Source organism: Gopherus evgoodei, chromosome 10, assembly GCF_007399415.2.
Source record: "Gopherus evgoodei ecotype Sinaloan lineage chromosome 10, rGopEvg1_v1.p, whole genome shotgun sequence".
In the NCBI taxonomy this organism is placed as follows: domain Eukaryota; kingdom Metazoa; phylum Chordata; order Testudines; family Testudinidae; genus Gopherus; species Gopherus evgoodei.
In genome coordinates, this window is record NC_044331.1 from 24,786,934 (window position 1) to 24,803,135 (window position 16,202).

The 16,202-nt window shown below is 39.7% G+C and overlaps 1 protein-coding gene across 1 annotated transcript in view; it reads left to right on the forward strand.

Moving 5' to 3' along the window:
* Nucleotides 1-16,202, forward strand: part of LOC115658899 (protein unc-13 homolog A-like) — a 151,454-nt gene that overhangs the window by 65,113 nt on the left and 70,139 nt on the right. Inside the window, exon 7 of the mRNA XM_030578420.1 lies at nucleotides 14,331-14,394. Coding sequence (XP_030434280.1) covers nucleotides 14,331-14,394 — 64 coding nt within the window. The remainder of the gene's footprint in view (nucleotides 1-14,330; nucleotides 14,395-16,202) is intronic.

The following is a 16,202-nucleotide window of genomic DNA, read 5'->3' on the forward strand; positions in this document are numbered from 1 at the left end:
GTATAGTAGTTAAGTAGGAGAAGGTCAGAGGTCTTGCTTAGCTGAACATTCTCTCCCAGCATATACTAATCAAGTTACCCACCTAATTTTGAGATATAAAACAATGCCTTATGGAAAAGGTGTATTTCAGTAATTAAGACAAATAACTCATCAACAGAAAATCCCCGGGCCAGAACATACCTAGATTTTCTGAAGGCCAGACTTCTGAAAGAATTTCAAGGATGTCAGAGTCTATTTGTCTTAGGAGATTTGTACCTCTGGGAAATTTTGCAGTTAACCCAGAAACATCACACCTCTGTGCACACTCTAGCTGTAATTGTATATAAATCTAGCTGATCTCCATATGAATCCCGGGTAGATTTCAGTGGTAACATCAAACTTCTGTGTAAGATGTTTTGCTCTTTTTGCCAACCATTAGAACTCTATAAAAGAACATTCTTTTAGCACTCTGGTTTGATAGTGAGAGAAACACAATACTTCAGTCATACTGCAGATTTGTGCCCTAGAGGTTGTATAGTTTGTCACAACATGTAAAGCTAATATAACTTCAGCTATTTCACAGTAGAGCCAACAAGAGAGTTTAAATGATAACTTGCATTATACCCTTCTACCTATTTTTTGCCATGCAAAATATTTACCTAAAGCATGAAAAATAAATTCCAAAGGTCTGCATCTGTTGAGGTGCAGGGAAAATTGAAAACATTTTAAGTTTCCCCACCCCTCCTCCAACTCATCCCTTTTGATGAGCCATTTCTCAATAAGAAACAATCCTGGACTCTCCTTCTCAACCATCAGCATAATTTCTTTTTCAAACTGATCATGATCCTAAAAAGAATTGCTCTGGTGCAGTTCCCCCATCCCTTTACCACTAATGGTAGCTGACCAGTTCATTGTAGAGCCTCTGCTTAATCCAGCTGTCTCCTGGCCCACTTGCTGCTCCACTCAGGCATCCCAAATTTGTAGCACTTCATGAACTAAAGCTGTACTGCATTGGGGGGACATCCTGACTCCACTGAAGCCATGGCAAAACTCCCATTGACTTCAGCTGGGCCAGGATTTGACCTCAAAATTCAATCAGTGCTTTGGTGTGAATGGGGACAGTAAGACTGACTTCTACTTGATCTTGATATGTCCCTAAGAATACAAGATGCCCAAGTTCAAACTCTTTTTTAAAACAATATTTTCAATACACTGAATCCATTCCACTCAACCCATTTAAAGACAGATAATAGCAAAAAGAAAATGTCAGTTGCAATGGATCTGCAGAAGAAGTCAGACTCCATCAAATGCATAAAAGTGGGTGGTTTTCTGTAATCTACAAATTGAAAGATCCAACAGAATTCTACAGTCCATATTGAACATAATAATAGATGAAAGTGTCCCAAAGGTACCTTGTCTAATATTTTTTCAGCCTTTTAATGAGCTTGTGAACATAAGGGGTGCGTTATATGGTTAAGAAGCCATGGTTACATGGTTAACCTGTGTGAACAAACCAGACAAGGGACCAAATCCTGAAATTTTTATTCAGTTCCTGTTCAGCCAAAACTGCCGTTGAAAATCAATGAAATTTGAGTCGAAACTAAGTAATAACTTTAGGATTTAACCCATAATTTGAAGGTTCTATCTGAATGAACATTCAAAAATGTGAATGCTTATTCAACTCTTATGTCCATAAATTGGATGGAACCTATCACAGAACAGGAGGAGGTCTCATGAGATTTACTTTTTGTTTCTAGTTGAGTTGAAAATAATTTCAACACCTCTGGGAAGAAACTACAGGGAGGCATGTACTGTAAAAGCATTGCTGACATTGCGCTTTATTTGAAAGTCTCCCAGTGTTGTACACTGGTCCAGCTCCACCAGTGCTAGCAACAGTGGGAGTTGTCATGGAGACCAATTGCAGGTGTTCTTACCATTGTTATTTAGACCTGTTCTGCAAAACAGTGGTAAAAATTCCAGTAGCTGCTCTACACAAGTGCTCCTGTCACTTATACCATCAGTTCATACTTATCCTCCATCACTGTCACTCATGCTCATACATTAGTGATAGATGATATTCAGAAAAAGCTGAATGTAGATACCATGTCTGTGAAAAATAAAGGCAACTGTAAGCAGAAGCTATATGAATTTCATCAGATCCCAATTCATCATCTTATTCATCTAAACCAGTTAATTCATCCCTAGGATTAAAATATGCATGTTTCAGAACCCCAGTTTATCCATCCTATTTTATTAATATTTATGAAACAGTCTTGATTTCTGAAAAATGCAACAGCAATATTTTCCTCCTTGAAATGCTCTGCTGCTCAAACTCAGTTTATAGTTTAACAGGAAACCTGACCATGAACTGAACCAAAAGGTTTTAGTTTTTTTTCTCTATTATAAGGAAGGAAACAAAATCACTGAGAAATATTATAGGAACAGAGGAATTGCCAGACTTGATCAGACCCAAGCTCCATCAAGTCCAGTATCATGTTTCCAACAGTGGCCAGTAGAAGATGCTTCAGAGGAAAGTGTGTTTAAAAAACCCAAAAACCTGCAGTAGGTAAATATGGGATAATCAGATCCCTGCATAGATCTCTTCCTCATCTCTAATAGTTAGAGATTGCCTGAAGCCCAAGGTTTAATATCCTGTCAAAATATTTTGTTATAAATAATTATGATAATTCTAGATGGGAAAAAAAACAACCTATATTTTGTAAAAAAGAATGTATAGTAATAGAAAGAGTGAGTTTCTGCTTTGTGAGAAAAACAATAGAATTGGGATAACTGTGCTCTATTAGCATGATTTATTTCCATTTATATTCAAAACTGACAAGATTAACTATTCACTGTTAATGCCAGAAATCGATGCAGATGTTCAGGGCTGTGTCTAGGAAACAGATAAGCATTTGAAGGACACCACTATTTGCCTGCATACAGCCATGCTTTGGCTGCTATATAATTAAAAGCTTTGCAACAAAGTCCTTAATGACATTTAATTTTGCACAAATGCTATGAAAATGCAAATCACTGTTGAAATATTGGACTAATTTTAATGTATTTAGCCAACTTAATTGAGAAGGAAAACAAATTTGTTAATTAAAAATGTCATAAAGCTCCATGCCCCTTATTTTTCTTGTCTTCTTATTATCAAAGCCTTCAGCTTTCAATTAGCCAGACTGCGAAAGGCTCTTACATGTGTTCACCGGAGTATGGGGGCTGGGTAAAAATATCCTCCTTTCTCCCTTGCAGATACTGCCGAAGAGCCAGTCACAGTTTCAGTCCTTGGGCTTAGGGAATCTAAAAGATTGCTCTTCTTGGATACTCCAGGTGATATACAGCACTCCGAAGAGAGGGTCCCTCTCTGCGCTAGCCCACCAACCAGGACAGCCACAATGGTGGGGAGCAAACTGCATCATCCTAAAAGATGGAGCAGCCTGCTTAGCCCTTATGCACCCAGGGAATTCAGAGTGGGATTTTGGTACCATAGGATGATTCCAATCCCTTCAATATGGGGCTTTGCCTTAAGCGGACAATGTATCCCTCTGTGTTCAATTCAAACAGCTAGTTAAATTAACACCTTCACTTCCAAGGGTCTTTCTAAAAAGCAGACAAACAAGGTGAGTAGATGTATTTCCCTGAGGTATGTTCTCTGTGGTTATCAGGTTCAATCTGATGATACAAGCAGAACAACATTCCATCCAATCCTTCCTCAGGCAGAAGTCTCAGTCCCATAATTCACTGACCTGAGTTAAATGAGGGTTTTACCCACAGCCTAGACTGTGATTTTAGACAGAGCCCAGAGCAGGAAATGATGCATATGTTACAGTTCCCTCCTTGCTTTCCTCTTGGCCCAGGAAGATAGTACTTTGCTGATGGCCTATATCAACAGCAAATAAGGACCCCTGTCAAATTGGCTAAACTGAGCTGCATTACGGAAATGGGGAAAGGTGCACAGAGACAAAGCTCTACCCTCTCCTACTCCACATCCATCGGTGCCTAGCTGTGGGGAGCAGCAGGTGCTGATTCCTGCATGCCTGGAACCACTGCACAGAGGTTCCCTTGCAGAGGTGCTTAGTTTAACTCAATCAATCTAGAAGTCTAGAGTCAGGCCCAAAATGTAAAAAAAAAAAAAAGCCCTTAATTGAGTTAATAAATTCAGTCTACCTAGGCCAGTAGCAATCCATGACATTTGTTGTTCTCCACAGTAGCAGTAAGACATGAATTTTTAGAATCATCATCTATAGATCTCCGTAAGAATGATGGGAACTGTATTACATTTTCATTGTCAGCCTCTGCACAGGCAGCAACAACATTGAACTAAATTTGCATTTCATAGGTAGAACCCACACATTTTTCACAGATACAATAAAATATCTGAATAAAACATCAGAATTATATTTCTCTGGCCTGTGTGTCTATACAACTTTTGAACATAGGGGAAATGAGCAGCTACTGGAATTTTTACCACTGTTTTGCAGAACAAGTCAAAATAACAATGGTAAGAACACCTGAAGTCAGTCTCCATGACAACTCCCACTGTTGCTAGCACTGGTGGAGTTGGGCTAGTGGTACACCAATGGGAGACTTTCAGATAAAACTCAACGTTAACAATGCTTTTACAATCCTTTCCTCTCAGGAATGCAGAAACTCAACTTCTGACCTCAAAGGATTGTAACAGAGTTCTACTCTGTCAGCAACAATGTAACTGGGCAAATGCAAGAAAACAGTCATTTTGCGCAATATTTCAGCTCATAACTTTGGAACATTAGTTTAAATGGGAAAAGTGCCGGAATTCTCAGAGGGCCCTGATCATAATGCTACTAAATGGAACTCACCTCTGTATGTGTTCGAAAACTACACTAAGACACATATGCTTATCCAGTATGATTTTATTTAGCTCATGCTTTGTGACATTCCCACCTTGGCATGTCCCAAGAATGGGGTAAACAACAGAATAGCCTGATCACTCATTCAGTTTCTAAACTTGCACAAAATGAGGATTTCAGGGATGTATAACAATAATTGTCATCAAATGTTTGGTTTGAATCCAACTTGATCATAAAAATTTCTGAACATACAAGCTCTCATTGGAAATGAGGAGACTTCCCTCAAGATTTGTTGTGTTATGATGAAGGTTGAGTGAAACCTCATTGAAACTGGTCTGTGCAACCGCCAGCCTTCATTCCAGATAAATTTATGAAGCAGGTAAGCTCCTTTTGGGTAAGATGGCTGCAACAATGGGAGCAACCACCCAAAACACAGGCCCACCACCAGCAAGGCCAATCAGAAACATCAACCTGGTGTGTTGATGGGTTTTGCTGAATATTGTTTGGAAGTTTCTGTGAGCAGAGGCAGCCAAAAGACAGACAGCAACGTACAGGAGGAAATCCAAGAAGAAAGAAAGGGGAGTACTGGGAATGTGGCCCTGAGAGAAAATACGGAGAGAGAGAGAGAATAAGCTTTTGGGACAGAGCACTGATGCCGCTTCCAGCACTGCTCCGGGCCAATGGGAGGTGCTGGAAGTGGCAGCCAGTACGTCCCTTGGCCCGCGCTGCTTCCAGCACCTCCCATTGGCCCAAAGCAGCGATCCGTGGTCAGGGGGAGCCGCGATCGGCTGGACCTGCGGACGGGGCAGGTAAACACATTGGCCTGGCCTGACAGGGGCTTTCCCTACACAAGCAGCGACCCCTGTTTGAGAAACCCTGGATTAGGCAATAGACACACAGGCCAGATAAAAATCTCTTGGCAGCAGAGTGGCTGCTGCTTATTCACATCCTCCTCTTACAGATAGCATCATTTCAGATCTAAGTAACAAACCCTCTCCCAAAGATTTCCTGCACTCCAACTTGCATAAGTACTTTGCTGAACCTCTCCAACGAACTAGACTATTTACTAGTCATGGTTCCCCCTTTGATTGATTGATAAATACTCATTCATGCAGTGCAGATTTTTCTTCATGACAGCTGTGTCCCTCCACACCTGCATTTCATGTAGCAGAGATTCAACTTTTTTCAGAGACTGCTTTCCTTGGTTTTAGGGAACACAGCTGTGAATTGTCACATTTTATTTTTTTAACTTCAAGCAGGTTTGCAAAAGTAAATGTCATATAAGTCATCTGATAGTCTGCAAATGACACCCACTTGCCACTTGGCTGTTTGCTTTGTTGATGTACAGAGAAACCCATTAGACTTGCTAATTTGACTAGCTGGTGTAGACTCTATATACATGACTATCCAATATTAACTATTGATCATATCCATACATGAGCCACATTTACATAATTTCTCACTGATTTTGCAGCAAACATATACATTTGACAATCACCAAGGCCCCCTATCGTGCAACCCTTGCAGATTTCATTGAAGAATTCAGAACAAAGACGGTCAGAAACAACTTCCTATTTACAAAAAACCTTAGTAACAACACAGCATATATTTTGTACAATGCATACACAAGGAAGGGGTTTCAGGGATAAATATACCATTATGTAATTCCACACTACATCCAAAGTGTTCAGAATAAGTGTAAAGAAACCTACAATATTTTCGAACTCATAAGTTGCTTTTCAGTGTATAAAATCATGTTAGGAATAACATTTGCAAAAGTGTCAGCACTTTGTGTTCAGCAAAAAGATACAGATCTGTCATTAACCAGCACAGCACCTGAATAGAATACTTTGCCTTTGATATTTTTCTATCTCTGTATTCAATTTTCAGCATAATATTTCAATAGTAAGGCATCTGAACACAGCAATGGTTACAATAATATGTTGCATTTCTTTACAGGCATCATCAGAGAATTCAAATTGCTTTGCAAACATTAATAAATTTGGACTTGCTGCGCTCCTGTGAAAGGGACAAGAATCATTATCTGCATCTTACAGATGGATAAATTGCAGACCAGAGAGGTTAAAGCTCAGATCCACAAAAGGACTTAGACTCCTAAATCTGGCGATTTGAAAAAAGTTATGGGAGTAGGGGGACTGGACCCTAGAACTCCCACCTCCCCGAGTCATTCTCGTGCTATTTCTTTGGTCAGTGACTCTTTAATTGTTTATCTAAAGTGGAACAGCTTCAGCAGGAGAGACTGGGGAAGTTCCACAACAGAATATCCCGTAGGCCAGTGATCAGGGAATTTCTGTAAAGTGGAGAGGGTAAAAGTGAAACTTTGGCTTCACACATCCTGCAATGAGTGCTCTAACCATTGGGCTAAAAATTATAAAGTAGGCACTAATGGCAGGAACGCCACCTCTTCCTCCTCCGCCACAGTGTTTGTAGCAAGAACAGTTTGGGTGCCTAAGCAACTTGTCTCTAGAGGGATTCCTGGCTGTGGCTTGCAAGCAGAGATAGGTGTCTGCCTGGTGTTTGGCACCTAAGTAGCTTAGCACACACTCTTCTTGTCAACATCTCCTATTGGCTAACTTAGACAGCTCCTTATCGAGCTTGCTCACTTTTATGGATCCCATCCTTAGGTACTTCTCTCTCCCCATGCATTGTATAGGGAGCCTAGGTGTTTAATTCAGGCTTTGTGGGTCTCAGCTGCAGTTCTAGTATTGTAGCTGTAACCTTACAGACTCTAAATTTCACCATCTCACACATTCAGTGAAGTTTATATTTTAGATTTCTTCTGTAATGTGTTTTTAGTATGTCACTCTGTTTGGATTTGGTTAGTATCTTGTTTTCAACCTGTGATTTTGACTGGGTTAAGTGGGTCTTGTCTAGTAGCTGAGTGGGAAGGATCTATAACTTAGAAATCATTCATTTTCATTTACTTAAAAAAGAAACAGTTTTCTTTCTGTCTATAGCCACAAATGCTGAATCATTTTGTAGTAGTTTTGTTTGTATGAAGACAATAGGTCCATTACAACACTATAGAGTTTGATCAAATACACCTCTATCTTGACATAACGCGACCTGCTATAACGTGAATTTGGATATAATGCAGTAAAGCAGTGCTCCGAGGGAGTCAGGGGGTGCAGGGCTGCGCACTCCGGTGGATCAAAGCAAGTTCAAAATACCGCGGTTTCACCTATAATGTGGTAAGATTATTTGGCTCCCGAGGACAGCGTTATATTGAGGTAGAGGTGTATATATCTGTTTTGACATACTTTACTTAGCTGAAATACTCATTTGAAAGCTGTTTATAGCTGAATTTTGCCCTGTTCACAAGGCTGGACCAAATGTGTTATAACCCTATTGGACCACAAGCTGGTTTTACAGTTTGAATTCAATTGTTTTCTGTTTAGGTCGGGTCTAAAAAGAGAATCATCATAATTACAGATCTCACTGCTTATCAGCTTGAGATCCAGATCTGCTTTGAAAGCAGGGTTTTTTCAGTTGGTAGTGTGTCCATAAAGATATGCTGTGTATTATATCTGTTCAAATTGTCTGTCTCTTTTCATTACCATTACTGTTGACTTTGGTTTGCTTCACAGAGAAGCACTGGGTTTTTAAGCTAGGTATTTAAAAATCAAAGAAATATTCATGTTTGGTGCTAAAATCTTAATCCCCTTAACCTAAGTGATGCTAGAATCAGATGAAAATTTTGGCTTGTTTTATATTGTTTTTAGATAACTCTGAGCTTGTTGCCTTTCTGGATGGTATTTGTCACTTAATTGGATTTTGGGTCCAGACTGATTACATATATGGGCAAAATTATTTACTTTCTCCTTCTATTGGCAGTTCGTGTTCTTTGATTTCACCTTCAGATTCTTTACAACATCGCCTTGTGTCCTCATGTCATCCTATACACCCTGTCATTCCATATCCTTCCTTCTGAGTGCTCGCTTCAAAGCTCATCTGGAACTATCAAGGCTCTTCTCAACTCTGCTCACATTTCATCCTATACTCTCTCTTACCATGTCTTCCCTCTTAAATGGTTGGGCTGAGTCCTCAGTTGTGCTGAGTTTTACACCTGACACAACCAAGGAGAAAGTGACAGATGGTTCCAAACCACCTTTTCTGCTCCATGCTGGGCTGCTGGAGTCCAAAACTGTCTTGCTGTATAACTTAGAGTAGGTGTCTTTGCCAACTGTAAGCCACCTAAGGATTTTCCTCTGTCAAAGGGAATCTGATGTTGCCCCATTAGAACTCTTTGAGGAACTGCTGGATCAAGGGTTCTTCCCCTAGTCTCAGCCTTTTTGCACTTTTTATGTATCATCCCTTATGCTTGTAACAGTCTCCCAGTGGTCTCCATCCAATCTCTCCTTAAAACTCACTTCTGCTGTGAAGCATTTCTAGGCTGATCTACACAGTCATTGCATCTGTGCCTTGTTGACTTGTGTTCCATATTAGTCTGACTCAGACTGCAAGTTCCTCAGGCCTGGAGCTGGTCTTTTGCAGTCTTTTTGTAAAGTGCTGGGCTTACTCTGAGCACTGTACACAGAATAATAACCACCAGACCTTAAAGAGATTCAAACACTAGATCTATTTTCTAACTTGCATTAAAAACAACAGTCATTTGATTGCACATGATTTCTGCCACTTTGGCTCACGTAGACATAGGCCATGCAGTCTAATGCCCTCACATGTTACCGCCTGCAGATGTTTCTTTGTTGATATAGTTTTTGTTTTTTAATTGTCTTCCTGGTTCTTCAGGATATAGTGAGAACCACTTAAAGAGTGAACATTTTCCATGCTGCAGTCGCTCAGCACTATCTGCTATTCTAAGTATTCTCTGGAAACTCTGTGAAGTGCTGACAAACCAGACTACCGTTTTGCAAATGTCTAAAGATATTAGGACTTAATAATCCTAATAAAAAAGCCAAACAAAAATCATTCTGATGTTCAACCTCATGACCTCATGTTGCTTCCCATTCCTCCTCCTACTTGCTTTTGTAAATTATTAACTCCTTATACTAACCTTGCCATTTGACTGGGATATAGGACTTTTTGTAACTGTGAGCTTTGTCAGATGAATGGGGCCAGGAAATAAAGTCGCTTACCAACCCTGCTGTGTTTCACTCCCTCAGTATAGGGTCAGGGATTGTGCACATCTTCCTATTGGTCTGTAAAGCATGTAGCAGTCTGTAGGTGCAATAGAAATAGCAAAGCAATAACAACATTTAAGCAGAGGCAGATATCTTTACTATACATAGAGTACTCAGGGTGGTAAATGTTGAGCTCTTAATGGAATCCTCTGTAAGTGTGATAGGAACATAGAAATTGCCATTCTGGATCAGACCAGCAGACTTCCTACTCCAGTATCCTAATCAAATCAGTGGCCAAACCTAGATGCTTCAGAAGATGGTGTAAGAACCCTGCAGTAGGCAGCTGTGGAATAGGCTGCTCTCCACATGGGTCTCATCCTGATCTGTAACAATTAGCAATTGACTTAAGCACAAGGTTTAATATCACTTCCAGAATGTTTATTGTCATTAATTACAATAAATCTGGATATTCTTGGTTTTCCATGAAAATATCTGATCCTTTTTTGTATCTTGTTAAGTGCTTGGCCTCAACAAGTTCCTGTGGCAATGAGTTCCACATGTTTTTTACATGTTCTGCAAAAAAAAGATTTCTTTTTATCAGTTTTAAATTTCCTATTTTTAATTTAATTGAACGTCCCCTTGCTATTGTGAAATAGGGAGAACAGATCTACCTTCTCTAGACCATTCTTTGTTACATATTTCTATCATCTTGTTTATCTCCGTTCTATGGGCATTTCTATATAAACACTGTGTGTGCCACACTGGCATATAAATTTACTGTGTTCCAGTGTGCCATGCACTAACTGTCCATATGGACCCTGCTGCTGTGCACTAAAATTTCCCTAATACACACTGCTGTACAGTGCTGTAGTTTTACATCCAAGCTTCCTGTTCAGTATGTATTAATGTAGACATGTCCTCTAAGGTAAGAGCTTCAATCTTTTCAATCTCTCTTCGTATAAGAGTTTTCCCATGCTTTGATCTTTCTCCTTGCTGTTCTCTGAGCACCTTCCACTTCTGCAATATCCTGCACTCTTGGTGAGACCACACCATTGATTGATAAAAAGGTGTTCTGATAGTTTTAGTGTTCTTCTCCATCCTATGCCTTTTGCATTCTAACATCTAACACTCTACCCTCTTTTGACCACAGCTGTGCATTGAACAGAGGTTTTAATTGAACTACAGTGCTAGCCAAGCCAGGTAACTTTCTTGGATCAATAGGGTTAATTTAGAACCCTACAGGTGTAAGAGTAATTTAATTTTTCCCCTTTAAAGAGCATTATTTTGCAACTTTTTCTTTTACGTGGATGTATTGGAGCTATCTCAGAACAGCAGTTTGCCCATGTATTGATACTTTGCCTGCCTTTTCCCCAGTCACTGCTGTGATAGTTTGGATTTGGAATCATTTTACATTCGCTTTGCACAGGTGTGAACTGGACTACACAAGAGGCAAGGGGAGGGTGGGAGTGTCATCAATTTCCAGATTTTGAGCACCTGGCAGCTCCCAGTCACTTCAACAGGAGCTGCTGAGTACACAGCTCCTCTGAGAACAGGGCTTCCATCTGACTATTTCTTATACTAAGTTTTATGTGTTGTGTTCCTCATATTTCCTATTATTGTTACCATTAAATTGCCAAAGAAGATCATACTTTGAATAACTATTGTGTCTCTCTAGCTAGACCTAACAGGACCCTTTTCTCTGAAATTACTTTTTTCTCCCAGTGCATAAATTGTGTCATAACATTGTATTAAACATTTTTTTTTTTGTAAAATGTTGAAGTTGGTAGTTGGACATTAGATTGTAATGGACTAACACTAGGCTGTAGGCTACACATAAGACTCTTGTAAGCATTTTCAGACTTCCCCTGTTTTTCAGTCTTTTGTAACATGACTGTAGAAATCGGCTCTGAGTTGAATATTTGGCATTTTGATCTTGCAAATACTTATGCCTGGACTTAACTTTTAAGCATGTTGAACTCACAGTCACAAAGTGGGGCACATGTGTAAGTCTTTGCAGGATTGGAGACCAAGACCTTAGCAACGGGAACAAAAAGGCTTGTCTGTAAAGGACAAACTACAAATTTGGTATTTTAGATGCTTTTTTGTGCTCTTATAGCCCTGAAATAATTTTGATTTTTAAACAAAGTCTAAGGAGGAACTTGTACTGATACTTAACATAAAAAGATTATGCACACAAACTGAATAGTCATCATTCTTATCTAAGGCAAAACTGTAAAGTTACCTATATAATGTTGGTATTGGCTGTATTCCTTATGCTTATTATAGCCTCTGCAGCATTACTCAGTTTCTAAGATGATGCTCTGTAATTGGCAAAGGCAATTGACAAAGGCTAGGAATTTTAGTAGTCTAAAGGAGTGAAGTTCTTTACTGCCATTGAAAGTAAAGGTGGTTAGGCAGGCAGCTCCCATTAGGAAGCATTAAAACTTCACCCAAGATTATAAGTGCAGGCACTTCGTGTGTGTATACATACTCACCTAAAGGGCCTGATAGCACAGCTCTGATTCCTGTAGGTTGTCCTAATGAAATATGATTTTTTCTGAGCTTGAGTCTAACTGCGGTGTTTCACTGTGATATAATGAAAGGTTCTGGATGCCAAATTGGACCCTTAGTAACAAGTGCACAGAGTAGGCCTCCTATGACACCCAGGTCACTCTGTTGCTTTCAGGGAGATTGCACAGGGATAACTTTTTGGTAATTAGTTAACAATGCTGCTGGTGAATCATAAGAAGGAATAGGGTGCATCTTGTTCCCTTTTAGCTATGTTGGTTCTGCAATACATGAGACAGAACTTGCTTTTGTCACTCAGTGTAACTCTGCATATATGATGGGAGCAGATCTGCTGACCGAGGTGTTCAAGGTCATATGGCAGAACCAGTAATAGAACTCAAATCTGACTCACTGTTCTGTTCATCAGACTTGTTAAGATAAAATCATACTTAATGTGTTCTTGGTTGTCTATCATTGGTGGAGGATGGTGAAGCGGCCCCCTTATTTTGCTAGTCTTTCCCAGTTATCAGACCTCTCAGCCTTCATGATTTGAGGCTATCTTATGACCTAGACAAATGTCTGCCTTCATTTTTATGCATTGGAGTGCCAATGTTTAGGTGTTTAATACTCTCTGGCTCTGGAAAAGATAACTTCCAGTGTGCCCTCTTTCCCCTCTCCCGACCTCTTCCCTGAAATTAAACAAGCTAATTTCAGAGCACCAGCAAGTTTCTAGCCTCTTTGAGAAATATTTTCTGAGGTGGAGGAAAAGAGTGAAGAGGGGACTGGACAAATAGTAGAGCAAAATTAAATGTGTGATGGGGACCTTTGAAGGGAGTGGAGGTGAGTGGGAGAAGGAAAGCAGAGTTCCTCCAGGCAGCAGGAGAGTTTGGGATTGAGAAGAGAGGTTTGGTGGAAGGTGAGAGTGGCAGACAAAGTGGGGGAGAATTGTTTCCTTGGGGATTTGAGGGAGAAGAGCGAGAATGACAAAGGAACAGAGAGTGCAGAGAAGGTAAGTAGATGGGGAAGGAAATGCAAAGTAAAATCTTATACTGTAAACAGTTTCAATTACCTTTAACAGAAACACAGAAATCAATTTAAAATTTTGATAATAAAAGAAGCTGCCGGGGGAGGAAAAGGAAAAATAAAATAAGCAACTAAACAGAAAATGTAGAAAATCTCATGAGAGAAAGTAACAGAAAAGAGATGAAAGGCTGGAGTCAGGTAACATTAAACAGCATGCTGAAACATGGCTTTGAGAGAGATGATTAAGAAAAATACAGACACACAGAGGGACATGTAGGGAAAAAGGGGACATGGTAACATTGTTTCAGTTATTGATCATAATTGCCATTGATCTACCTCATGAAACAAGGTGTCCATTTTACACGGAAAAAAGAATTGTCTTGGATTCTGGGAGTTTGTGGGTATTCTGCACCACTTGTGACCAGGCTCTTTCTCCATGTTTCATCATGCACTGCCTGGCTATGACACTGGGGGGTTACATCAGTTGTGTCTCTGCTGATAAGGACACAGCTAAAACAATTACATTCCTCACAGCACAGCAGTTTGATCAGTCTGCCTGCATTTCTGGACCTGCTTTTTCATTCTCAAGATATTACACCTGTTACAGTGATTGCCAGAGAATTTTTTGTACAAAACTAATACTTCATAAAGTACAGTAACAGTCTGTGAAAATTGAATATATTGTACCCTACAGTAAAACTAAATATACAAAATAGATATCAGTTCTTGTTCATTTTGATCACAGAAGCCTCATGACGATTATTCCAACGTATGCTTTATCAGAGCTGGTTTTAGACCTGCCTAAATTCCATTATATAGATAACATTATCTGACCATATTCTGATATTTATATACATTAACAATTGTTTTTTTTCCTTTTTCCTAGCAATAAAGATCAAGTTTACATAAGTAGTTTAACAAAAGCAAGATGGACCAGAGCTATTCAGAAGGTAGGCACTTATAATTACTAGCTATGTAATGTGCTGCTGTAACGTAGTTTTCTTATGTAGGAAAATATGAGCTTCAGATCCCCAGCTGTTATAAATGAGTGCCATTCCATTACACTAACTGAAGATCTGGCTCTGGAGAAGTTTTGTTCAGGGGTCTTTGATTCACAGGAACACCTCTCACTATCTCTTGAAAAGCTATTTTCTTCAAGATAATCTAATGACTTAATTTTGTTGGATAATTTTTTTAGGATTCTGAAGGTTATCTTTTACCATAATGTCAATTGTAGCTAGAGCATTTTAGCTGCAATTCTCTTGAGTCAGAAACATAAACTCTCTTCAGAAAGTGGTAGCAGAACAAATAAAGAGATTGCAAACAGTATGATGTATTTCATTTTAATGTTTAAAATAAATTGTTGCAAGAGATGTTCTATCCAGCAAATATTTAATAAAGCTGTATTGAAAATGTCATCAATTGAAAATGCATTTTGCTGCTGGTTATGGCAATTAGAATTTGCACAAACAATATCATTTATTAACAGAGTTCAATTGCTTTAAGTGCTTTCTCGTTGCCCTTTTCTAAGTTGTGTTCTGAGTAATGTAACTTGGTTGTCTCAGATTATTGGGCCCCAGGACACACAGCTTGTCATTTCTGGGTCAGCAGTTCATATCTTCCACAAGTTGGTCAGCAGTACTCTCTGTTGTTGTTGTCTAATGGTTGAAAAGGGTCCAGCTGGAGAAAGGTGATGGTATTAATTCAGTTCCTAGAGCGTGGTGGTCCACATCAGGTTCTTCACCTATCACCATTAGCACCTCTTGGTACACTCAGCAGGGCTGCTGAATGTGGTATGCACAGAACCGAAAGTTAACTACCTGCTCATCTGTAGAGATAGTTCCTTCAGGAAAGCACTGAGTTACAGTTTTGCTAAAAAATCATGACTCAGGCCTCAAATTATGAGACTGACTTAAAATCATAAGACTCTTTAAAAAAGAATAATAGTGTGGGGTGGGGTGTTGGCTGTTGAGTCTTTACAGTAGACTCAGGTGGTGATGTAGTGTGGAGAAATGCTCAGTCATGAGGGCTAGCAACACTCCTTTTTTCCCCTTCGTGAAAGCTGAGATTCTCATCACTTGACTCCAGGAGTCAGCAGCCCTTTTTGTATCCTAGATGGCTATAGCTGGTTGAAACTTTCTCATGCCTAAATGAGAGATTATGTTTAGCATATGATGTTTTTTCACTGCTTTCATTGGCGACACAACCACCATTGATCTCTATTCTCTAAGAATGGGTTTGAGTTGCGTTGTGTTGCTCCAAACAACCATTTAGCCAGTTTTAGGTGGTAATCTGCTGAGTTCATGTTTGAGGGTCAAAATGTGTGTCTGCCGCTCCCTTGCTCCACAAGCAGCCTTGCTGATGTCAGTGGGACTGCCAAAGCGAGTAAGGTTATCACACTCTAGCCCTCACTACATATTTTACCTTGTTTGGAGAGTTTTCTTAAAGGGTAAATTCAGTTGCCAGGGCCTAGCTCAATTATCTTGTCTCAGGATGAGACACTGCCTGACAGGAATCTGTCCTTGAGGCCAAGGAAGTGTAATGGAGCTGTGGGAGTAGCATCTGTATGCCTACCATCTTGGGATGATGATATGGATAGCCCCTGTGGAACTGGGTTTTTGTCTGCTTTTCTTTATCTTGTCTTCCATTTTGCCACCAATGCCAGCTGCATAACCACAAAGATAGGGGCAGGATCTGCTTCTATGTGCCTTCCACTGTCTGATCACTTTTATACAATGTTCAGCAACCAAGAAATAGC